We start from the raw sequence: 25642 nt of genomic DNA, 5'->3' as shown, positions 1-25642 counted from the left end.
CCCAAGGAGAACATGTAGTATAAAATAGAAAGAGGGCCGGCGTGGTAGCTTATATCTGTAATACCAGCACTTTGGGAGGCCGAGGCGGGTGGATCATCTGAGGTTAGGGGTTGGAGACCAGCCTGGCCAACATGGCGAAGCCCAATCTCTACTAAAAATACAAAAAAAAAATTAGCTGGGTGTTGTGGCACATGCCTGTAATCCCAGCTACTCGGGATACTGAGGCAGGATAATCTCTTGAATCCGGGAAGTGGAGGTTGCAGTTAGCCAAGATCGTGCCACTGCACTCCAGCCTGGGCGACAGAGTGAGACTCCTTCTCAAAAAAAAAAGTTAGAAAAGGACCAAAACAAAACCATCAATTTAAGGAAAGACAGAAAAATTTAAAGCAAATGAAAGAAACAAGGAAAGCTTGTTAGAGAGTTGGGAAGAGAAGCAGGTGAGAGTAAAGTCATAGGATATAAGAATGTTGACATGATTTCAAGCTTACAGAAAAGTTGCAAGAATAATAGAAAGTCCTCAAATAGCTTTCATCCAGATTATCCTAACCTTTTACTGTATTTTGTTTAGCAAGTAGAGCTTTTAAAGGAGATATTGTCAACATCTAATGTTGCAAAGCAATAAATTATCCATTGGATTTAGCAATTCAAAGTATAGATGAAGCTTATTCAGAATAGTTTTAGTAGAGCAGTTGGGATGGAAGCAGATTGTGATAAACTGTGATGTTAATGAAAAGTAAAGATGTAGAAACAGTGAGCAGTAGCTCCCTTTCCCAGAAGTTTGATTTTGAAACGAAGGGAAAAAAGGGAGTGATAACCTAGCAACACTGCCTATTATGATTATTCAAACACGAAACCTTCCTCTTTCCTACTCATGTTTCTCATCTTTTCCAAAATATTCTCAGACTTATGTTACTTCACTTTTTCTGTTTTATATTACATCTTTCTTCATTTTTATCTTGACTATAAAGTACAGTCATTTGGCTAAATAAGTTTACTGTGAAGCTATAATCCTTATTTTGTTAATTTTGTTGTTGTTGTTTCCATGTATCTATAAAAAGAAGCAGTAGTGGTAACAGCCGCCAAGAAAGTCCTTCAGCTCCATCTTGTCAGGAAAATGAGAAGAAACTTAATGGTGAAAAGATAGAGAGTTCCATTGATGAACAGATTCAGACTGCTGCAGATGATTCTCTACGAAGTGATAGCGTTCCGTCTCTTCCTGATGAAAAAGGTAACTTTCTTTGCAAATAAATGTGTAACCATTTGTTCGGAAACCAGAGAAAAGGGGATCCTTGTTATAAAGTAGCAAATAAGCTGTATGCGGTGGCTCATGCCAGTAATTCCAGCACTTTGGGAGGCTGAGGTGGGAGAATTGCCTGAGCCTAGGAGTTTGAAACCATCCAGGGAAACATAGGGAGACCCCTGTCTCTATAAAACAATTAAAAATTAGCCGGGCTTGGTGGCACAGCCTGTGGTCCTAGTATGTGAGAGGCTGAGATGGGAGAATCACTTTAGCCTAGGAGATCAAGTCTACAGTGAGCTGTGATTGAACCATAGCACTCCAGCTTCGGCAACAGAGCAAGACCCTGTCTCAAAAAAAAATTAAATAAGTAAATAAAGTGGCAGACAACTTGACTACAACTGTGTTCTAGTATTTTGGAATGTAGACATGAAAAGTGATGTATTTGGATACTTAGCTGAGGAGATTTCTAACTTTATTTCGTTAATATTTACTAAACTTTATCTCATGAATAATATAGTGTTTCTAATTAAAGCACTGATGACAAATTTAATTGTAGATAATATTTGTAAGCCTTAGAAGGAAACACAGTAACCATGTGTGACTTGTTTGTACCATGGTGCCTGGGCTTCCAATAACAGTGAATAAATAATTTTCAAGTGACTGTTTTAAAATATCATGAACAGTGACTTTATTTAACTTCTTTAAACAATATTGAATTACTTGCCCAGTGCTTTACTTGACTAGCAGAAATACAAAAACAGAAATGTATTAGTTGGACTGCTGCTACTTCTGGCCATGATGGAACAACAGGGACCAGATTTGCTTACCCTCTTTTTTTTTCATTATTTATTTATTTATTTATTTATTTATTTATTTATTTATTTTTGTGAGACAGAATCTTGCTCTGTCACCAGGCTGGAGTGCAGTGGCATGATCTCAGCTCACAGGAACCTCTGCCTCCTGGGTTCAAGCAATTCTCCTGCCTCAGCCTCCTGAGTAGCTGGGATTATAGGCATATGCCACAACGCCTGGCTAATTTTTGTATTTTTAGTAGAGACAGGGTTTCACCGTACTGGTCAGGCTGGTCTCGAACTCCTGAACTCATGATCCGCCCGCCTTGGCCTCCCAAAGTGCTGGGATTACAGGTCTGAGCAACTGCGCCCAGCCTGCTTCCCACTTAAAGCAAGTAAAATATCAGGCAAAACATGAAGTAACTACTTTTAAGACAGTGGGCCTCAGGCAGTGAATTGTGTTGATTCATGAGAGACTGGAAACAAATGAGTGCTACAGTTCTACCAGTTTACTGCCCAGGGAGTTTCCAGACTACAGAGCATGGAGCCCAGTGGTCTTCTTGAGTTGAGGAAATTGAGTTAGGAATCTGAAGAAGCCAAGACAGCTAGAATTCACAGGGCAGCCACTATCCAAAGAACGAAACCCTTAAAAACCTCCTACGTAGGAGAAAATATAAATCTAGGCAACATTCGGTTTGGTGATGACTTCTCAGGTATGTAACACTTCAAGGTATGATCTGTGAAAGAAAAAATTGATGAATTGTGCTTTATCAGAATTTAAAAACTTCCACTCTGTGAAAGACATTGTGAAGAGAATGAAAAGACAAGCCACAGATTGGGAGAAAATATTTGCAAATCACGTATTTGATAAAGGATTTCTATCTAGAGTATGTAAAGAACTCTTGAAACTCAATAATAGAAGGCTGGGTGTGGTGGCTCATACCTGAAATCCCAGCACTTTGGGAGGCTGAGGCAGGCAGATCACCTAAGGTCAGGATTTCGAGACCAGCCTGGCTAATATGGTGAAACCTCATCTCTACTAAAAATGCAAAAATTATCTGGGCATGGTGGTACGCACCTGTAGTCCCAGCTACTCAGGAGGCTGAAGCAGGAGAATTGCTCAAACCTTGGAGGTGGAGGTTGCAGTGAGCCGAGATTGTGCCACTGCACTCCAGCCTGGGCAACAAGAGAGAGATTCTGTCTCAAAAAAAAAAAAAAAAAAAAAAAAAAAAAATTTCAATAATAGGAAAAACAACTCAATTTTTAAAATGTACAGAAGATCTGAACAGATACTTTATTGAAGAAAATATGCAGATGGCACATAGACACAGGAAAAAGTCTTCAACCACATATATCATTAGAGAAATTAAAATTGAAATCACAGGATACTATAACACATTACTAGAATGACTATCAGAAAAACAGACAATAATAAATTGATGACAAGGATGCAGAGCAACAGGAACTTGCATACATTGTTGGTGAGAATGGAAAATTATATGGTCACCGTGGAAGATAGTTTCATAGTGTCTTGTAAGACTTAACCATACAATCCAGCAATCACATGCCTGGGTATTTACTGAGTAATCTGAAAATTTACGTCTACATAAAAACCTATATACTGATGTTCATAGCATATTCATAATTGCTAAGAACTATAAGCAATCAAGATGTCCTTTACTAGGGAAATGGATAAATAAACTGGTACATCCATACGATGAAATACTATTCAGCTATTAAAAGGAATAATCTTTTGATTCATGCAACAACATGGACAAATTTTACAGTCCTGCGCTCTACCAGACCTCCCCTCTACCAGGGGAGCTATTGAAGGGAGCGCACTTGGACGAATTTTAAGTGAATTTTACGAAGTGAAAAAGCAGGCCCCAAAAATCTATCTGTTATAATATGATTCAATTTATATGACAGTATGTAAAAGGCACAACTAAAGAGATGGAAAACAATTGGTTTCTAGGCATTAGGGGGAAGAGGAAGTAGTTGACTGCAAAGAGGATGCATGGAGGGACGTTTAGGGTGAAGGAACTGTTACATAGAGTAGTTGTTCTGTATGTATGTATGTTCTCTATGATGCTGTGTATTTGTCAAAACCTTGGAACTGTGTATCACAATGAGTAAATTTTAGTATCTGTGAACTAATCATGCAAACACACACATGAATCAGGATATTGGGAGATCCCAAAATGGAACGCAGCCTGTGATAAATGGATCTAACTGTATTACAAATATATGGCATAACGACATTGAAGCAGTTAGGGAAAAGAGCTGACCTAAGTAAGTAACTTTGGAAAATGGTGTCTTGAGTGGAAACTGTTAATATAAGCCTAATACAAAAGGAACGGTACATAAACCTATACTCTAGTTGGATAATAGTTTTTCACGGGGGTACAGGTTAACAGTTCTTTACGTATATATTGGGTTTGAACAAATAAGTAAATGAGTGTTGGATGGTGGGAGCCGTGTTTCTCAGTATTGGAAGGGAAGATACACAAGAAAGGAAGACTAGAATGAACTCTGGTACTGGATCATAGACATAAGTATGAATTCATGTTTAGCTGGCTGACTGAATGGATACAAAAGCAATTGTAATTGTGTGCGTAAGTATGTGCACACACTTGTACACATGGATTAATATACATCCATATATTACCTAGCTCTGTCCACTGAGCAAGTGCAGAAGCAGTGATACACCCGTAGTAACAAGGACAACTAGTGCCTACAAATTCTTTCTTTCTTTCTGATTTTTTTAAGAGATGGGGTCTTGCTCTGTCACCCAGGCTGGTCTCAAACTCCTGGCCTCGAGGGATCCTCCCACCTTGGCATCCCAAAATGCTGGGATTGCAGGTATGAGCCACTGTGCCTGGCCCCTAGATTGTGGTTTCTAAGTATCATTCCTTAATAAAATAAATAAGAGCTTTTTGGAGAAATAGCTGATTCTAGGGCTGTAGGGAAAATACAATTTGAGCCTGGAGTATCTTGTAGTACCAGAAAGTGAAGAAGTATTCAATTAAAAAAAAAACAAAAACAAAAACAAAAAAACCGTGTCAAAGGCACACAGGAACCAGCCTGAAAGAGCTGTCATATTCTAATTAAACTTGGAATTAATGAGTTTTTTAAAAAGATATTTTTGCTTGCATTTCTTTGATTGATAGTAATGTTAAACAGTTTTTCACTTTTACTATTTATATTTGCTTTGTAAAGCATCTGATCTGACCTTTTTTCATTTTTCTATAGGTGCATTAGTGGTTTTCTAATTGATTTGTAAGAGCTCTCTAAATTTTTTGCAACATTAATCTTTATATTTCTTAACCTAATATTTCTAGGTATTTTTAGAGGTTTTTTCCTTGCTTGTAAGGCAAATGAATTTTAATATTTCATGTCTATTTTTTAGTGATCAGTTTTATGAATTTATGTTGGATTGTCCCATAAAGAGGCAAAGGGCTACTAATTGAATACCTACTGAGAACAGTTATAATGATAAAATCTACTTTCTCCTTATTCTTTTAGACTCAACATCTATTGCAACAGAATATTCTCTGAAATTTGATGAATCCATGACAGAAGATGAAATAGAAGAACAATCATTTCGATCATTACTACCTTCAGAGAGTCACCGCAGATTTAATATGGAAAAGAGAAGAGGTCATCATGATGACTCTGATGAAGAAGCTTCTCCAGAAAAAACTACACTGTCTACTGCCAAGGTGTGTTTCACTTTATCTGTGGAGGTAAATGGTTGTGGATATGTTCTCTCAAAGATATGAGAAAACATTTTGTACTTGTCTCATTTGTCAGCTACTAGAATGATTTTTCTAAGATATCAATTTTATTTTATAGTTTTCCTATGAAATCTGGCTTCACTTTCCTTACATAGTACAATACAAACTTATTTTTTGGAATGATATATGAGGCCTTTGAGGTTCTGAGCCAATATTATCTCTCTAGCTTTTGTACTTGCTTCACTCTTCTAATGCTGAATTCCATTTAGAAATTTACGTTCGTTCTTACCAAATTGTATGCTTTTTGGTTAGCAGAAACAAATTCTTATCCCACTTTGGATCCTTGGGACAGTAATTGGCTTGCAATAGTTTATTAAAATTTTATTGGCTGAGTAAATTAGCAGATGAATGTTAATCTGCCTCATGTGCCTTTTTAAAGAATATTCTCTTACATTGTTGATGGCCTTGTTAAATACATAGTTTGCTTTTGTAAATGCATACCTCTTTTAGTGGAGTTAAGTACCAAAAGGTTAGATGATGATAAACAAGAAAGAAACCATCTACTTTAGGAACTGAACATGCCATTCTCAGGAGGACAAGATAGCTTTTCTAAATTTACTATGGAGATGGTTCGACAGTATATGAAAGAAGAAGAAATGAGGGCAGCTCACCAGTCTTCACTCCTGCGTCTCCGCGAAAAGGCCTTGAAGGAGAAGACTAAGGCTGAGTTGGCCTGGTTAGAGCATCAAAAAAAGTAAGTTCTTTCAGTGAGTAGAGTTTTCACTAATTTCTTCATAAAACAGAATGCTTTATATTTTAAGATGTTTTTGTTTCCTCATTTGATTTGATTTGAGCAACCCAGTTTCTCAAGCTAGAAGTATGGCAGTCATATTTGATTTGTATTTCTTTCAAGACCTCCTCCTACCCACATAACATTTTCTTTGCATTCCTCTTTTACCACTTAACTGACTGTAATCTTATGTTGTCATATGATACAATATTGTAAATTTCCCAAAGTCCTTCTGTCTTCAGAGGACACATTCTAGGGCTTGCATATACCTCAGTAAAATACTTATTCGGATATGAATGGTTACAGCTACATGTAGCAACTGCTTTTCACATTTGAAAATGTTAAATTGGTTTGTAGACTTTTTAGTAGTCAAGAATTCTTGACATTCAGGTAAGAGAAATTTAATCAAATCTTTGTCTGAATGAAAAATATTATTTGCAGACATCTACGAGACAAAGGAGAGGATGATAAAATGCCCCCACTCCGGAAGAAACAGCGTGGTTTGCTTTTAAGGTTGCAGCAAGAAAAGGTATGTTAGGGAAGACACCCCTTTAGGATAGCTTATAAGGCAAGTTAGTTTATGGAATCTATTATTTTGCCTGATTGTTTTTCCTTATTATTGCCTTAAATGAGATTTAGTTGATACTTCCGCTGTTTATGTTCATACTACTATACTTATAGGGGTTGCTTGATAATCGACTGTATTTCTCCCAAATTAGGATTGTGTGTCACTGCTAGATTAATAAAATACACAGGCAAACTTTCTACCTTCATGTAGTAAGTAAAAGAAAAATACTCTTTTGAAATACATATTTTAAAAATTAAGATATGTGTAAAAGAATCTATTTGGATTAAATTTTAAATTATTGTTTCCCTAGACTTTCATGACATATTAATTACATATTGATAAATATTTTGGCTTAATGGACTTAGAAAGACCTTAGTTTTGAATTCTGGAGAGGCAGCATGGTGGTGTAGTGGTAAAGAATTCAGGCTCTGGAGTTAGATTTCCTAGGCTAAAATCCCAGCTTTACCAGTTGCTGGTTTCATAACCTGGAACAAGTTACTTAAGTTCTCTGTGTCTCAGTTTCCTCATCTGTAAACTGAAGATAATAATAGTAACATACTTTATAGGGTTGTTTTGAGGAATAAGTGAGTTAATACATAAAATAAACTTAGAGCAGACCGTGGCACAATGGTAAGTGCTCAATAAATGTTAGTTGCTATTATTTGAATTCCAGTGTTGTCACTTGCAACTGTGTAATCACGGTCAAAGTTTAAGTAACTCTCTGAGACTTAATTTCCTCATCTGTAGGAGTGGGATTATACTTCATATGGTGGTTGTGAGGATTAAATGAGGTAACATATGTAAAATGTGTTTCACTGTGCCTGGTAAGTATTCAATAGATTCTAGTTATTTTTTTCCATATTAACCTGTTGTCAGGTGCTAGCTACTATGTTAAATGATTTAGGAACCTAATTATCTGAATTATATATTGGCTTATTACTTAGTTATATGTTTATCCCAGGAAACGTTACAGATGATATGAATTTGAATAAATTCTGAATTCTATTAAAAAAAAAGTTGTGTGTTTTTAATCCAAAAAATTGATTTTAAAATAAAATTTTTTCTTAGTTAAAATAAGTAAATAACTTTCTATAATGTTACAGTAGCTTTCTGTTATAAAATAAAATGAAAACAAGATTTATAAATTTATCCCTCATTCTGTGGGGTTTCTTTTCACTTTCTTGATAGTATCCTTTGAAGTATAAAATTTTTCATTTTAATACGTCTGGTATTTTATTGCATGCCTGCTAATAACACATTTTTTGTTTTGATTAGTTTGAAAATGTATTTGTTTCACCTTTATGTTTGAAGAATATTTTTAATAGGCATAAAATTATTTTCTTTCAGCACTTTTAAAGATATTTTTCCATTATTTACTGCTTTTATTGTTTATGTGGAGAGGTCAGTTATCTTAATCTTGTTCTTTTGAAGGTTCCTTTTAAGATTATTTTTAAATTATCCAATTTTTCAGTAGTTTTACTATGATGCATGTAGGCGTGGTTTCCTTTGTATTCATCCTGTTTAAGATTTGCTGAGCTTCTTGTATTGGTTGTTTTATTTAATCAGTTTTTCAGAAACTGTCTCTTCGTGTATTGCTTCTGCTCCCACCTCCCCCTTTTTTTTTTTTTTTTTTGGTGAGACAAGGTCCCACTCAGTTGCCCAGGCTGGAGTACAGTGGCACGATCTCAGCTCACTGCAACCTCTGCATCCGGGGCTCAAGCAGTCCACTCACCCAAGCCTCCCCTGTAGCTGGGACCACAGGTGTGCGCCACCAGTGCCAGGTAATTTTTTGTAGAGATGGGGTTTCACCATGTTGCCCAGGCTGGTCTTGAACTCCTAGACTCAAGTGATCCCCCAACCTTGGCCTCCCAGAGTACTGGGATTACAGGTGTGAGCTACTGTGCCTGGCCACTTCTGCCTCATTCTTTTTCTCTTTTACTTCAGGGACTTCAATTAGACATAGGTTAGACCTTTTGACCATTTGCCACATCCCTTTCCTCTGTCTTGTTTGTATTTTATTCCTTAAAACAAACAAATTAAAAACTAAAAACACTGTGCTTCAGTTTGGAAAGTTTTTATTGACCTGTCTTTGAATTCATTAGTATGTCTTCTACTTTGCCCAATGTACTGCTAAGTCTCTCCAGTGAGTTCTTAATTTGATCTGTTTTAGTGTTTTAGTTCTATAATACCCAATTTTATTCTTTTTAAAATAGATTTTCAGTCTGTTGAAATTTTCTACCCTTTAATCTACTTGGTTTTTGTTTTTGTTTTTGTTTTTGTTTTTGTTTTTGAGACAGAGTTTCACTCTTCCTGCCTAGGCTAGAGTACAATGGTGTGATCTTGGCTCACTGCAAACCCTGCCTCAGCCTCCTGAGTAGCTGGGATTACAGGTGTGTGCCACCACACCCAGCTAATTTTTTTGTATTTTTTGTAGAGATGGGGTTTCACCATGTTGGCCATCACCTGACCTCAGGTGATCCACCCGCCTTGGCTTCCCAAAGTGCCGGGATTACAGGCATGAGCCACTGTGCCCGGCCTACTTTTCTATCTTTTTCTACATATTATCCATAGTTATTTTAATTTTCTGTACTGTTATTTCTTCCCTGTCTGCTTATATGTAGCCATCTGTGCCTCTATTATTACTATTGTCTGTTTTCTTTTTTTTTTTTTTTTTTTTAACTATCGTATGGCTCATTTTCTTTGCATGCCTAGTAATTTTTTTATTGAGTACTAGACAGCAGTATATAAATAACTGCAAAGGCTCCAGCTGATGGTCTCTTCCCCCAGAGAGGATTTATCCTTCCTTTTGCTATTTTATTAGAGTTATCAACTGTTCATCTTAATTCAAAGATTGTGCTGGGTTAGGGTTGGGTTGTAGAGTTGGTAAGCCTCAGTCTACATCTGGTTTGCATTGTCCCTGGGTTGGGGCTCTCCTGGGCTTCACTGGAAACCCAGATAAAATTTTTTACTCAGCACAAGAGACTGGGGATTTCTGCTCTGCTTTCAAGACTTTTCTGGGTTAACTCCTTAGCCCTCTATGTGCTCCTTCAGAACTTGACAACTGCTTTGAGGAGAATGTGAGTTTAAGATCTCCTGAGTCTCCAGTTTTGTCACTGCAGCTCTGTATAGCTGGTTAGAGTGTTGACTGGTGTAACCACTTTGAGTTGAGAGCAATTGCCACTACCTGGTTCAGTTGAGGACATATATGATATATGACTCAGCAGTTCTGTCTTGGTATATATCCTAAAAAAGCTTTCACATATGTGCAGAGGAAAATGGAAACAACTTAATTTCTTCAATAAAAGAATAGATGAAATAAAACATATTCTTGCAAGAAAGTATAGTACTACAGGAAACTGAATGTATTAGATGTCAGCACTGTCTATAGAGGTATCTGAAATGATAGTAATTTTCTATATCTGTGTTGTCCAATACTGTAGCTACTAGCCACATGTAGCTAGAAGCTGTCATACTGGAGAGTGTAGCAGTAGATCTTCCTTTACCAAAAACCATAATGTTCTTTTTTATAGAAAAGCAAGATGCAAAGAATATATACAGTATTATACCAGTCATGTAAATTTTTTTAATGTAACCAATTAGTAGTATATGTTCTGTGGAACCACTCATGCATCAAAAGCAAAAAACCACATATAGGAATGATACACTTCTGGGGAAGAGAAGAAGGAGGAAGAGATTGGCATGGAGTTTGGTTTCATCTATGTTTATCTATAGATAACATGTTTGAAACAAATGTGCAAACTGTTAAATATGTTTGATGCCAGTGGTAGGGATATGAGTGACTACTTTTTCTTTTTGTAATACTTAAGAATTTTTTAAGTAAATGTGCAAAATATACTCTTTGATCCAATTGGTTACCCCTGAAAAGTTGCCTTATAAGGTTGAAAGAACCAAAGTGTAAGAATATATGTGCTAAGATATCTATTGCAACTGTAGCAGAAAGAGTTCTTTTGACTGATAGTGAAATGGCTGGCTCTAAGCAATTTGGTACAACTGTTTCCAAAAAAGAGAGACCGTATTTTCCTATGTCTTACTAGTTTTACCCTCCCTGAAGTGATATTCATAACACATAAAAATAACTATTTTAATAAAGTGAATAATTCACTTATACTATTCACCATTTTAAAGTAAGCAATTCATTTGTAAAACTTTGTGTGTTCTTACAAGAGGAGCAAACCTTGTTTCCCAAGTATTCCTTAGAAATTGTCTTTTTTTTCTTCTAGGCTTGAATTGGGTGAATTTATACATTATTTGGTTCAGAAACTCAGGCCTAAGTTAGTGGAAGTTTCAAAATGTACTTTGTGAAACTCTGGCCTCTAAGACCCTTTCACAGGTCTGGAAGATCAAAACTATTTTCATAATGATACTCTGATATGAATTTACCCTTTTCACTGTGTTGACATTTGCACTAAATAGGAGAAAACAATGCTGAGTAAAACTGCTGGTGCTTTAGCACAAGTCAGTGGCACCAAACCGTATTGGTAATTGTCTTATTCTTCATGCCACTTACTTGCAGTTAAAGAAAGCAAGTTTCATTTAGAATGTCCTGATTGAGTAGTAAGAATTATTAATTTTATTGTCTTAAACTCTTGAGTACATGTCTTTTTTGTATTCTGTGTGACAGAAACGGGAAATCCATAATCAGACACCTTTGCTCGATACCAGAATATAGTGATTAATTCAAGGAGAAGTATTTGTGCGCTTGTTTGAATTGTGAGCTTTTTTTAAAAATTTTTTTCATGGAATAGCATTTTTACTTGAAAGAATGATTCAAGGCAAACTGTGCTAATTCAGATTTGGTTATTTGACAAATGTTTTTCTCAAAAACGAAGCAAGTATCCCTGTCACTTCAAAAAAATAACTGACAGCATGTATTGCCAATGATAAAATTCAAGCTTTCACACACAAGTCAGGATTCTGAAAAATTTCCATTGCCCACCCAAAATAATTTTTCTTTTGAGATTAATGGTGATATTCATGAGTATAACTGTTTGATATTGCATAATGAAGTGTGTCAACATTTAGAAAATCCGCATAACTTAGTGAACCAACATTTTCCCAGTGATCAATGCACAATGTTAAAAAAAATCAAGCTAGACGATAAAGAGATATGCAAAACGCTAAAATACCATTCTTTTCACTAAATTATTTTTTGTTTTGGAAAATATAGTTACTTTCTTTAAAATGTACACAACCATTGTATACTCATTAGGGAATGAGAATAAAGAGCAAATAATATATTTGCTCATAATGTATTTAGTATTATAAAAAATGGTTTGATGCTCAGAGTCCCCTGACAGGGTCTCAAGACTTCCAGGGACTCCATAGAGCACACTTTGAGAACTACTACTCCAGAAAAATTTATAAATGTGCCCAAGAAGACAAAATATATAAGGCTGTTCAGTTACAGCATTGTTTGTACAATAGTAAAAAATAAACAACAACCTTAAAATCTCACCATATGGGGTGGGCACGGTGGCTACACCTATAATCCCAGTACTTTGGGAGGCCAAAGCAGACGCATCACTTGAGGCCAGGAGTTTGAGACCACCCTGGGCAACATAGCAAGACCCTGTGTCTACAAAAAAATAAAATAAAAATTAGCTATGCATGGTGGCACGTGCTTGTAGTCCTAGCTACTTGGGAGGCTAAGGTGGGAAGATCACTTGAGCCCACAAGTTTGAGGCTGCATTGAGCTGTGATTGAGCCACTGTACTCCAGCCTGGGCAACAGAGCAAGACCTTGTCTCTAAAAAATTTTAAAAATAAAAATAATCCTACCATATGGGTAATAGATAAACATATGGTTCTCCACTCTAATTTTATGCAGCATTAAAAGGCATAAATTAGCTGGCAAAATATCAAAAGTGATATCTAGTAAAGCAAGATTTAAAACATATACATATGATATTTATAAAATATTTTTAAACATACAAACCAAATAGTGTATCTTTTTGTTTACAGATAAGCACAAATATTTTTAGAATAATTTAAAAAGAATGTGCTGGAAGGATAGATACCAAACCCATGATAGTTGTTACCTCTGAGGAGTTGGGGCACAAGATTGCAGACTAGTTTTATCTGTAATGTTTTATTTCTTTGCAGGATTAAAGACTTGGAGAAAATATAACTGAATATTAACAATTGTTAATTTGATGTTTTGGAAGTGTAGATGTTTACAGAGCACTTTTTTGCATTTTAAGGTAGTTTCAAAAAATCTCAATGATTAAAAAAATTATAGCTACAAATTTTAATGTCTTTATTATGCTTTATTAATAAGAAAACATTGATTGATTGATTGATTGATTGATTGATTAAGACAGGGTCTCACTCTGTTTCCTGGGCTGGAGGGCAGTGGCGTGATTTTGGCTCACTGCAACCTTGACCTCCTGGGCTCAGGTTGATCCTCCCACCTCAGCCTCCCAAGTAGCTGGGACCACAGGTGAGTGCCACCATGCCTGGCTAATTTTTGTATCTTTTGTAAAGGTGGGGTTTCACCGTGTTGCCCAGGCTAGTCAACTCCTGGGCTCAAGTGATCTGCCTGCCTTGGCCTCCCAAAGTGCTAGGATTACAGGTGTGAGCCAACATATCTAACCAAAAAAACAGATTTAAAACAAATTTATTTTTAAAAAAGGATTATCTGTTAAATTTTGACAATTATTAGCAGTGAAATGTGTTATCTTCTGCCCACATAGCAATTGAAAACTTAGTATTCTGTGTGGAGAGAGATTGATGCAATGTAGTCTTAAATGTTTCTGGTAGCATTGTAGGCGGGGGCAGTCCTTTTTTGAAAGCAATTTTAAAAACTGTTTTTAAGAACCATAAAATGATTCATTGTCTTTGACTTGTTTATTTTACTTTTAGAAATCTCTCCTAAAGAACTAGTCTGTGGTATGGGCATTAAAGCATTATTTGGGATAGTAAAACATTATAGGGGCCTAAAAGTTTAGCAATAGAATAATAGTTACATTAATTAGTTTACTTGATAAGCAGCTGTTAAACTAGTAAGTGTAAACATTAAGTAGCATTATGGAAAAATGTGAAATGTATGTTTTAAAATGGGATATTAAATTATCAGTCTAATTATAATTTAAATAAAATTAAGGGATCATATTAAAATATTTTAGAATGGTGGGATTGTATGTGATTTATTTCCTCCCTCATTATTTTTTAAACTTTTCAGTATTAATACTTTTGTTATAAAATACTATATGTATTTGTTTTTAATATATGTGATTTTTTTTTTAAATATTACTCTGGCCTTGTCTTCCCCCAATCTTGATCCCTGTCTTAACTCTTTAAACCTTAGGCAGAAATAAAACGTCTTCAAGAAGCCAATAAGGCAGCTCGGAAGGAAAGACAGCTGATTCTTAAACAGCAGGAGGAGATAGAAAGGATCCGACAGACCACCATAAAACTGCAGGAGAAGTTGAAGTCTGCAGGGGAGAGTAAATTGGTAAACTACATGAAGTTGTTATTTGTTTCCTGTCTTAGGTTGATTGCCAGTATCTCACCCTGTCTCATGTTCTAAGATGATAGTCATTCAAACAGTATGATACAATAATGAACTAGGATAAAGTTCTATGGATGGGCCAGTCTTAGTCCATTTTCTGTTGCTATAACTGAATACCTAAGACTGGGTAATTTATAAAGGAGCAAAATTTTTTCTTACAGTTCTGGAAGGTGAGAAGTTCAAGGTCAAGGTGCCACATCTAGTGAGGGCCTTCTTGCTGGTAGGGACTCTCCACAGAGTCCCAAGGGGTGATGCAGGGCATCACATGACATGGGGGCTGAGCGTGCTAACTCAATCCTCTCTTTCTTATTAAGCCACTAAAGTCCAGCCCTTATGACATCGTCTATTTCTAATTACCTTTCAAAAGTTCTACCTCTCAAATACCATAGTCTGATTTCCCACTGTCTTAATGTTACAATGAAAATTAAGATTCAACATGAGCTACAGAGGGGGCAAACATTCAAACCGTAGTAATGCCCTAATGTATAGTGAGAGTTTTATTTTTTTCCTATGGAATATTCAAATTTTGAAAGGGCCACATAGTTCTTATACAATATTAGTTTAATTTAGTATATATTTCACTTGCAAACTAAATTGGAACAGAGGGCTTTGCTCTTATTTATCAATCCAAATATATTCTTCAGAATTAATGGGGGACACTGTTTTACTATTTACATGATACTCATCTTAGCTACTTTAATACAATGATACATGATTCAAAGGAGATATTAGACAAAAACAAAATTTGAAACTTTTTTTTTTTTTTGTCGGGGGAGGACATGGTTTCACTCCATCACCTAGACTGGAATAAAATGGTGCAATCACAGCTCACAGCAGGCTTGACCTCCCAGGGGTCAAGTAATCCTCTCACCTCAGCCTTCCCAGTAGCTGGGACTATAGGCATGCACCTCCACCCCCAGCGAACTTTTTGTAGAGATGGGGTTTCGCCATGTTGCTCAGGGTGGTCTCCAACTCCTGGGCTCAAGCAATCCATCTGCCTTAGCCTCCCAGAGTGTTGGGATTACAGGTGTGAGCCACCATGTTCAGTGGACCTATTCTAAGGTACTATAAAATGTCAGTGTAGGGCTGGGTGCCGTGGCTCACGCCTGTAATCACAACAGTTTGGGAGGCCTAGGTGGGCAGATCGCTTGAGCTCAGGAGTTTGAGATCAGCCTGGGCAACAGGGCAAAACACCCAGCTCTACAAAAAATACAAAAATTAACTGGGCATGGTGGCATACACCTATAGTCCCAGCTACTTGCAAGGCCGAGGCGGGAGGATTGCTTCAGCCTAGCAGGCCGAGGCTGCAGTAAGCTGTGATCACACCACTGCACTCCAGCCTAGGTGATAAAGCAAGACCTTGTCTCAAAAAAAAAAAAAAAAGTCATTATAGTGTGAGAAAACTCAAACTGTATAGCAGTATAATTTTTAAAATTCCTAATACGCTCTGCTTTGATTTTTAAAGTAAACTTTAAATTTTGAAAAAATCTGAAACTTACAGAAAAATGTCAAACAGTACAAAAAATTCTATTATCCTGAGTTATCTGAGAGTAAGTTGCCAACAAATTAATACTGAGACATTACTACCACTTAATCTGCAGACTACCTAAAAGTGATTGCCCTTCTCATTCCACCTGGGCTCTGACTCCCCAAACTGGGCTGTTCCCATCTCCTCATACCTTCTCTTCCTTATCTCTTTGGACTCTGGCTATTGTGCTAGGAAGTTCTCTGTGGTAAGGCCATCCTCACTGTGTTTGGGCTTGCAATTGTGTGTGGGGTCACTTCCATGTGACATTCTTGTTGGCCTTCTTGGGCTCTGATTCTCCTTACCAGCCACCCGCCTGCATTAAATGCCCTCTTCATCCTGCTCAGGTTCTGAGACCCCACTCTTGCCCCCCTGTGTCCCTCAACCCCTACAGAGATGCCTGCCTTGCTCTGTCCCATCCAGTGACTTTAAGACTGAACTGTTCAGGAGGAAGAAAGGGAAGCTCAAGGGCTCTACTTTTTTTTTTTTTTTTTTTAACAAAATAAAAACAGTCATGACTGTCCCTACCCATCTTCCTGAAAAGTTAGGAGAATAAATGACTGTGGGGAAGGCATACTAAGCAATTAAAGTTTTACTTCTTGCTCATCAGAAATAATATATTGATTAATAGTTTCCAGATGTTTTCTTTACAAACTTTTTTAATTTTTGAAAACCTAGTTTTGCATAAGGAATATTCAAAGGAAAAAACCCTTGCCCTCATATGATTAAAATAAATGTTACATCTTCCAGTCATTCTTTGTGTCTGTACATGTGTGTTTTATATAGTTATAGATCTAACTTTTTTATTCCTTTTGAGTGGTTCAACTTTGAAATCTCAGAGAGGATGTGTAGATACTAGATTACTAATAGCAGAAGCTTTTTTGGATTTCTTACATTTCTTTAAAATTATTACATGATATTCTCTTTTTTACATGATATTTTACGAATATTACGTGATATTCTCTTTTTCTCTCTATATATAAATGGTGGTAAAAATATACATAATGTGAAATGTACTAGTTTAACCATTTTTAAGTGTGTGATATATTTTGTCCTTTATTATCTTATTTTCAACTCTTGTTATAAACATTGTATTGTGGATAAACTTAATTTTGAATTGACAGTATTATGATGACTTCAAGGTCCTATTAAAGTCCAATACAATTTTGCCTCTTTTTTTTTTGCAGGACTCTCATAGTGATGAAGATACAAAGGATAATAAGGCAACCAGTCCTGGTCCAACTGACTTGGAGACCCGCAGTCCTTCTCCCATTTCAATCTCCAGCAGTGAAACTAGCAGCATTATGCAGAAACTGAAGAAAATGAGAAGCCGCATGGATGAAAAGTAATTTGTTTTGTATAAATATCTCTTGTTTAGTTACATTGAAAGTAGTACAACAAATAACATTTGTAATATACTTCATTAGATTGAGACAAATATTTTATGGATTCAGTAGCATTTTAGCAGAATTGTTAGAAGCCAATTAACTGTAGATCTTATTTATAAAACAATTTTAATACGAACAGGTTTCTTATTTTAAAAAACCAAAAAACAAGGCTCGGAGTGGTGACTCACACCTATAATCCCAGCACTTTGAGAAACTGAGGCAGGAGGATCATCTGAGCCCAGGAGTTCAAGACCAACCTGGGCAACATAGTGAGACCCCTGTCTCTACAAAAAAATAAAATTAGCTGGACATGGTGCCATGTGCCTGTAGTCTCAGCTATGTGGGAGGCTGAGGTGGGAGGATCCTTTGAGCCTAGGAGGTCAAGGCTGCAGTGAGCTATGATTGTGCCACTGCACTCCAGCCAGGGTGACAGAGCTAGACCCTGTCTCCAAAAAAAAAAAAAAAAAAGTATCTGCACGTGTACCCATAACAAAGTTTTCCCCTTTCTTTTACTAAAAGAAAGGCATGTCTAATAATTTGGGGAAGCAACTAATGGTATATCCTGACATTTCATCCTGTGGCTCTCTGGCACCTCTCAGGCTTATTCAAATAGATGAAATTTTAACCTGGTGAGTAGGTATGAGTTCCTTAGCTAAAAGCAGAAAGGCTGAAAATTTCCAGGAATGTTGATTTGGCAGTCTAACCTTCTTCTAAAATAGTTCTAAGAATTAATGTGTAAAGACTCTGAAAGAAAGCTACTCCAACTTAGATATAGCTCAGGTGTACATCAGTGTTGACCATATAAAATGACATTTATGTGAGACTTTTACTCTTTGGGGTATATATTTAATTAAATACGGTTATAAATTAACTGCTTGTGGACTGTATTCTTGCCTCTGTAACCTCCACCCCATATCTAGCTTCCTCGAAACCCATTAAATATGAAAGAGACTCATTAGAAATTTTTGTTGACTACCCATTTTAAGTTCGCAATTTGAACTACTACAGATTGAATTTAAGTTTTAATTTGATAACCTTTGGCAGTATACCACACATCACCAAATTTAATGATGCTCTATTTATATGTTAAATCAATCTATGATTTAGTTTGTTTTGCAACAGTCAAGCAGTTGTAAGTGAAATCCTTACTTTCTGTAGGTGCAGTTCTATATTGGCACTTCATTGCAAGAAAGGCATTTCATAACTTAAAAATACCTAAATTGATTATGAAAATGTCTTAAATATAGCTTTAAAAAATTAAAAATATAAGAGGTGAAACCAAGTATTGACAAATATATGAATGAATGTTCCTTTTGGATGATTTCCATGGGATAGACTGATAAAGGCTTCTTCAAGTAGGAATTTATTAAAATTTAGATTAAACATGTTTTCTTCCTTTCCTGATAAAAATTTCCAGTAGCCTATATGGGCATACTGTATTGTTCCAGCAATCTTTTGAAATAAAAATTAGAATAATCTCTCCTATTTTTATCACTAATTTGACATTCTATATCTGCCACAAATGTCTTTGAGTGGTAAATGTTGGGGGAACACAGTGTCAGGGTGATTTCTTCATTGATCCCTTGCTGTTCTATTTCAGTAAAATCTTCATTGCCAGTGTCTACGAATGATATCCTAATTTGACCACCTTTGTAGGAAAAAAGCTGTTAATTCTAGTCTGCCCTTGAGGTCAGTCTGTTTCTGGGCTGCTTATTTCAGATTTGGTTAAAGCTTTAAAAATCCTAAATAACAAGTTTAAGTTTGGATTTATTGACTTTGTTCCAAATTTTGTTAATTATTTTAATATACTCCAAAATATTAATCACCTAGAGTGTGTATTATTCCTCTACCTTTCCTTGACAACTATGGCAATTGATTTTTGAGAGATTTGTCAAGGAGAATAGGCATTGAAGCATTCAGTGACTTTTTGATCTGTTTGAGGCAGTGAAATTGTGTTTGTGATAGGAATAAAGACAGTAGTGTCAAAGAAATGTTTGAATGATGGTGCTGAAATCTGAGGATGTGGCTGGGCCTGGTGGCTCACGCCTGTAATCCCAGCACTATGGGAGGCCGAAGCGGGCAGATCCCCTGTGGTCAGGAATTCAAGATCAACCATGGCCAACATGGTGAAACCCCATCTCTACTAAAAATACAAAATTAGCCAGGCGCGGTGACACATGGCTGTAATCCCAGCTACTCTGGAGGCTGAGGCAGGAGAATCACTTGAACCTGGGAGGTGGAGGTTGCAGTGAGCTGAGCTCACGCCCCTGTACTCCAGCCTGGGCAACAAGAACAAAACTTAATCTCGAAAAAAAGAAATCTGAGGATGAACTAAAGTATTTTCCAAAATTGGTGGTGCATAGAAAAGGAAGAGTATTGTTATGCACTGTTTTTTAGTCTCTGAAACAAAGTAATGTGAAAACTAGCTTTTAAATACCATTTATATTATCAGAGCTCCATAGTTTCATCTCCTTCAATGTCAGCTCAATAAATACAGAGTCAGTTAATTTCATAGTCATTTGCTACAGTAGACACCTAACGACAAAATCATTTGAACCTCTGCTACTTCCTGACCAGGAACTTATTTGTTCCATAGATTTGCAAAGGCAGTCATTCCTATTTTATTGTTATAAATCACCAAAGAGTAGTCATCCTTCTCAGTAAATTTAGCTAGTTTTTAGGGGAAACCTTTTCATTTTGTGTCATTGCTTATTGGTAACTTTCTGAACTCTGATTTTATGACAGATATTTTTCTGAAGTGATCATATCATTTTTGGCTATAGTGAAAGATTTCCTTTTTTTTTTTTTTACTGAGACAGTAATGCCTTTGTTGAATATTAAAAGCCATATGTTATATTCCTAACATGGCTTTTGTTGACCTCTTCGTTGAGTAGACATTTTATAAATGTCATATAATTTCCATTTATCAGCATATTAAAAGGAAAAAATAATATTCAAAATGTGAAAGACATTAATAATAATGGAAACATGTTTGCAAAAGACATACAATAGATATAAGCCATGAACTGAATATCTCTCAGTGTTTTTGGTTATATTGATAAGTGAAATCTGAGTTTTATTACTGCAAGGGATATTATTTACAATTTAAGTGGATTGCCTATAAACATGAAACAGATATTCATGAAAAAACACCCCGATTGACTCTTCCTGTTTATGGAACAAGCGAAACACTGCAAGAATGGTGTTTTCTTCATCTTTAAGTGTTTCATTACTTAAAATAGGACACTGCATTTTTTCTTTCATTCGTTAACAGTAGCTGCTTCTTCCACATTATTTATTAATTATACACTTACTCTCTCAGCAATTGTTTATTGATTATTGTGTGAGTATGCTAAGTTCTGAGGGTTACCAAGATAAATCAGACTTAAACCCTGGTCTCAAGCTTGGAGTGTAGACATAAAAAAGAATGAGGGGCAGGTTCATATAGAGAAGTATATCTAGATCAATTGTTAAGGAAGTTCAGAAAAGAGAAATTCTTACTGACAGTGTGATATATGTCAAGGACATTTTCATGGATGAGTGTACTTTTTTTAAGAGTCTCACTATGTTGCCCACAATAGGGTTGAATTCAAACTCCTGGGTATAAGTGATCCTCCCCACTCAGCCTCCTGAGGGAGTTAAATATATTGTTGAATTAGTAAGTACTTTCAAACATCAAAAGAAGGGGCAGAAAGTATATAGCTATTTTTTGGTTTGGTCATTCATTGCAGACCATGGTAGCATAGAAAGATGAAACCTTTAGTCACAACATTTTAAATACTCTTTTTACACTTCCCAGTTGGCTTACAAAACTGTTAAAGGAGAAAAATTAATGTATTTGGTTTTAAATGATTGATCAAAAAGTTAAGCAGATAAATATTTTATGACATTTCTCTGTCCAAATGTCTCTGTCCAAATTTATTGTCTGATCAATGTCGAAATCTTCACCATTAATATGAATTTTAAAAATGAAAGATTTTCAAGAGAAGGCTTTTGATATTCCATTAAAGGAGATATTTTAATTAGATTGTTTTAAATAATAATCTTAAATAGCATTGCCTTAAATTGAATAGAATTTTCTTAGATAACATTCTAGTCTACTTATAGTAGCTGAATAAATCCTGATAGTCTGATACTTTGTTTTTGTTCTCTGCAGGAATTCCTAGGTCAGGAGTAATGTGCTGTATTATTTTGTTTACTTAGGTGTATGTAAATTATTAGATAATTTTAAGTAATAGGATAGATTTTGCTATAGAAAATCAGACCTGGAGGCCGAGACGGGCAGATCACGAAGTCAGGAGATCGAGACCATCCTGGCCAACATGGTGAAACCCCGTCTCTATTAAAAATACAAAAAATTAGCCGGGCGTGGTGGCGGCGCCTGTAGTCCCAGTTACTCAGGAGGCTGAGGCAGGAGAATGGCGTGAACCCGGGAGGTGGAGCTTGCAGTGAGCTGGGATCTGGCCACTGCACTCCAGCCTGGGCGACAGAGCCAGACTCCGTCTCAAAAAAAAAAAAGAAAAAAGAAAAAAGAAAATCAGACCTAAGCTACATTTTCTTTTTGGTCAAAACTGTCTGTATCCTCATTTGTCCTCCTGTTTTTTTATTATTAAAGATGCTAAAATACTCAAAATAATCCGTTTTAAAATGTAAAGCACTATGTTCCATTTTTAATTATAACAGTAATAGAATTAAAAACCCAGAAGGAATAAAATGATTTAAGGTATTAAGTTTTTTTGTGAGTTTTGTTTTGGGAAGAGTAAAAAGTAATGTTTTAGTTTAGCTAGGTAGTCTCAGTAGTTTGGAGATACATAGCATTGCATAAGGATTCATTAATAAAGCAGCAGTAATTTTCTTCAAGATCAGTACAAATACAGCAATGATTCTTAACTTTTTGGGGATCTTGAGTTCACTTGTAAATCAGACGAATGCTTTGGAACCTTGCCTCAGAAAAATGCATATATACACATGTATACAATCTTACATGCAATTCCAGGGTGTCCATGGACTCCTTGGTATTCTAGTGGAGTAACTAATGATAATGGAAGCACAGTAACATACTAAACAAATACAGAACTGTAAATGTTTCTTCTGTGAAGGTATTAAGATTTTGTTTCTTTTTGATATCTTTTATAATGAAAGGATTTTTAGACATAGGAGTTCTATTTAAAATTTAGATTATAATTTTATTCAAATTATAGAATGATTTTATAATCTGTTAGAATGTGGCCACAATTATATCAGCTCAGTGGGCAACAAAAGTTCTCACCTACATCACATGGTCTAGCAGTCACATGGTCTGACAGTCTTTTGAGGTACAAAATAAGTGGAAATAGTCCAACGGAGAGTCATAAAATGTTAAAATTAGAAGGGCTCTTAGGGAAGCCGTAAAAATATAGTCCCTTTGTTTTACATGAAGAAATTGAGGCCCACAAAGTTTATGTAACTTTCCCCAGGTCACACACACACACAGCAGAATGGCAGAGCTGAAACTAGAACCTTGTTTTCCAGAGTTCAGCTAGCTAAAGTCAAAGTTAAGTTAGCATATCTGCTTTCAACCTCATAGATTTTTTTAAAACCTAAATTGATGACTTAAAGTTATCTTCATTGGAAACTGATCCTTCTAAATAGTATTTTGTTGAAATTAGCAAAGTGCTAGATGGCTAATTACTGGAGTTGAATAGCTGTACAGAGCAAGTTCAGAATGTGAAAGTGTGACTTTAAAAGTGAATTAAGGCCAAGCGCGGTGGCTCACGCCTGTAATCCCAGCATTTTGGGAGGCCGAAGTGGGCAGATCATGAGGTCAGGAAATCGAGACCATCCTGGCCAACATGGTGAAACCCCGTCTCTGCCAAAAATATAAAAATTAGCGGGGCGTGGTGGCACGTGCCTGTAATCCCAGCTACTCGGGAGGCTGAGGCAGGAGAATTGCTTGAACCAGGGAGTCAGAGGTTGCAGTGAGCCAAGATCACACCATTGCACTCCAGCATGGTGACAGAACAAGACTCCATCTCAAAAAAAAAAAAAGTGAATTAAGCCAGGCACAGTGGCTCATGCCTGTAATCCCACAACTTTGGGAGGCCAAGGTGGGTGGATCACCTGAGGTCAGGAGTTGAAGACCAGCCTGGTCCACATGGTAAAACCCCATCTCTACTAAAAATCCAAAAACTTAGCCGGGCGTGGTGGTGCATGCCTGTAATCCCAGCTACTCAAGAGACTGAGGCAGGAGAATCTCTTGAACTCGGGAGACGGAGATTGCAGTGAGCTGAGGTTGCACCATTGCACACCAGTCTGGGCAAAACAAGTGAAACTCCATCTCAAAAAAAAAAAAAAATTTAAAAAGTGAATTAAGCTGGCCACAGCGGCTCAGGCCTGTAATCCCAGCACTTTGGGAGGCTAAGGCAGGTGGATCACCTGAGGTCAGGAGTTCAAGACCAGCCTCGCCAACATGGTGAAACCCAGTCTCTACTAAAAAAAAAAAATACAAAAATTAGCCAGGCATGGTGGCAGGTGCCTTTAATCCCAGCTACTTCAGAGACTGGGGCAGGAGAATCGCTGAACCCGAAAGGTGGAGGTTGCAGTGAACCGAGATGGTGCCACTGCACTCCAGCCTGGGCAACACAGCAAGACTCTGTCTCAAAAAAAAAAAAAAAGAGCTAATTAAGTACTCATTAATTCCTTAAGTTCAAACATTTAAAAAACTTAATGATTTCCATACTAGACTAAATCTGTTGTATATCTTATTCTTGTCCAGTGTTCCATTACCATCAGAGGACTTGTTGGGGCAATGCGTTGACATCAATCAAAAGCATTTTGTATTAGTCGGCATTTATGTCTGCATCATTCACAATTTTTATTTCTTTTCTGTGTAGCATCTTGAAGGATTATTTATTCTATTGTGAAGTAATGCTCTTTTATCTCAACTTTATTCAACGTTTAAAGGGCACTCCTTATAGAATGTATTTATATTTAATAAGGAACGTGTTTATGGAAAGAAGTTCTAACTTTAAGTTAAACTTTTCTTACACTTTTTTAAACTATTTTATTTTCATTTTCTATTAATTAGTTATTTCGTTCCTCATTCCTAAACTAGAGCTTTTGAATGTGCTTAATCTTTAGTAGAGGAAAATTATTGTTCTCTGTATTGGGCTAGAGGAAAAGTTTAAATTGCATATTTTTAAAGTTTATTTCACATTTTCCAATATTATTTTACTTTTTGTACTAGGTCATGCATGCATTTAGCAGTTATACACTTAAGAGGGTGGGTAATATTTGAATGTTATGAATAGATTTTTGAGCCTTTTGCCAAGTACCTTTGTTTTGCATAATATTTTGATAATTGGCATCAAAATAAGTTTATTGTATGTTCATAAAGAATGGCAAGGAAGATTGTAATGTCTTAACTTGAAATTTAGCAAAAATGTTTTTCTTGAACTTCAATGCAGAAAATCAAGGCAATCCAGGTATGAATGTGTGTGTTTTTGCGTGTGTCTGTGTGTGTGTGTGTGTGTAAGTGAAGGGGAAATGAAATGCTGAGTTATATGTGATGAAACAGACAATGAAATAGTCTGTTATCAAAAAATACACATAGGCAAGATTATACATAATTTTTAAAATCCAAATGAATTGCTGGATTTATACCTAGATCTTCTCACTTCTATGACATACTATATTACTCCTTGCCCTTCCAAGGCAATAAATGTTGCCTTGATCTACAAGTTATTGTTGTGTGCATGTGAACAGGAGCATGCTCTGTCAAAGAGAATTAACCTTTCCAAAGGTACTACTAGACTTTTTAATCCATTCACACACGCACAGATCTATTTACTATTACAAAAGAAGAAAATGTGGGGTTTTTTTCCTGCTTTTATAACTATAAAATGGAATGTTCTTCTTACCTTTAACCTTATGCTTGAGCTATCCATATCAGTTTTTTTTTTCTACTGACAGTATTTATTGAGAGTAACTCACTTTATTAATTATGCATCCTGATATCTTATAGAATGGGTATTGTATTTCAATATTATTAATTAAGTGGGCCTTTGTTAGATATAAAGCAAGATACTTCCAGTA

General features: G+C 36.1%; 1 protein-coding gene across 6 annotated transcripts in view; it reads left to right on the top strand.

The window, feature by feature from the left end:
* Window positions 1–25642, top strand: part of CEP350 (centrosomal protein 350) — a 157875-nt gene that overhangs the window by 90674 nt on the left and 41559 nt on the right. For 4 of the 6 annotated variants that reach the window (XM_073011726.1, XM_073011724.1, XM_037985869.2 and 1 more), the window contains 7 exons: window positions 1059–1228; window positions 4801–4893; window positions 5557–5753; window positions 6338–6522; window positions 7000–7087; window positions 14453–14599; window positions 17369–17526. In XM_073011726.1, coding sequence (XP_072867827.1) covers window positions 1059–1228; window positions 4801–4893; window positions 5557–5753; window positions 6338–6522; window positions 7000–7087; window positions 14453–14599; window positions 17369–17526 — 1038 coding nt within the window. The remainder of the gene's footprint in view (window positions 1–1058; window positions 1229–4800; window positions 4894–5556; window positions 5754–6337; window positions 6523–6999; window positions 7088–14452; window positions 14600–17368; window positions 17527–25642) is intronic. The other 2 variants (XM_073011725.1, XM_007989321.3) reach the window with 2 other exon arrangements.

Source organism: Chlorocebus sabaeus, chromosome 25, assembly GCF_047675955.1.
Source record: "Chlorocebus sabaeus isolate Y175 chromosome 25, mChlSab1.0.hap1, whole genome shotgun sequence".
Classification (NCBI taxonomy): Eukaryota; Metazoa; Chordata; class Mammalia; order Primates; family Cercopithecidae; genus Chlorocebus; species Chlorocebus sabaeus.
This window is presented reverse-complemented; position numbering and strand designations above follow the sequence as displayed.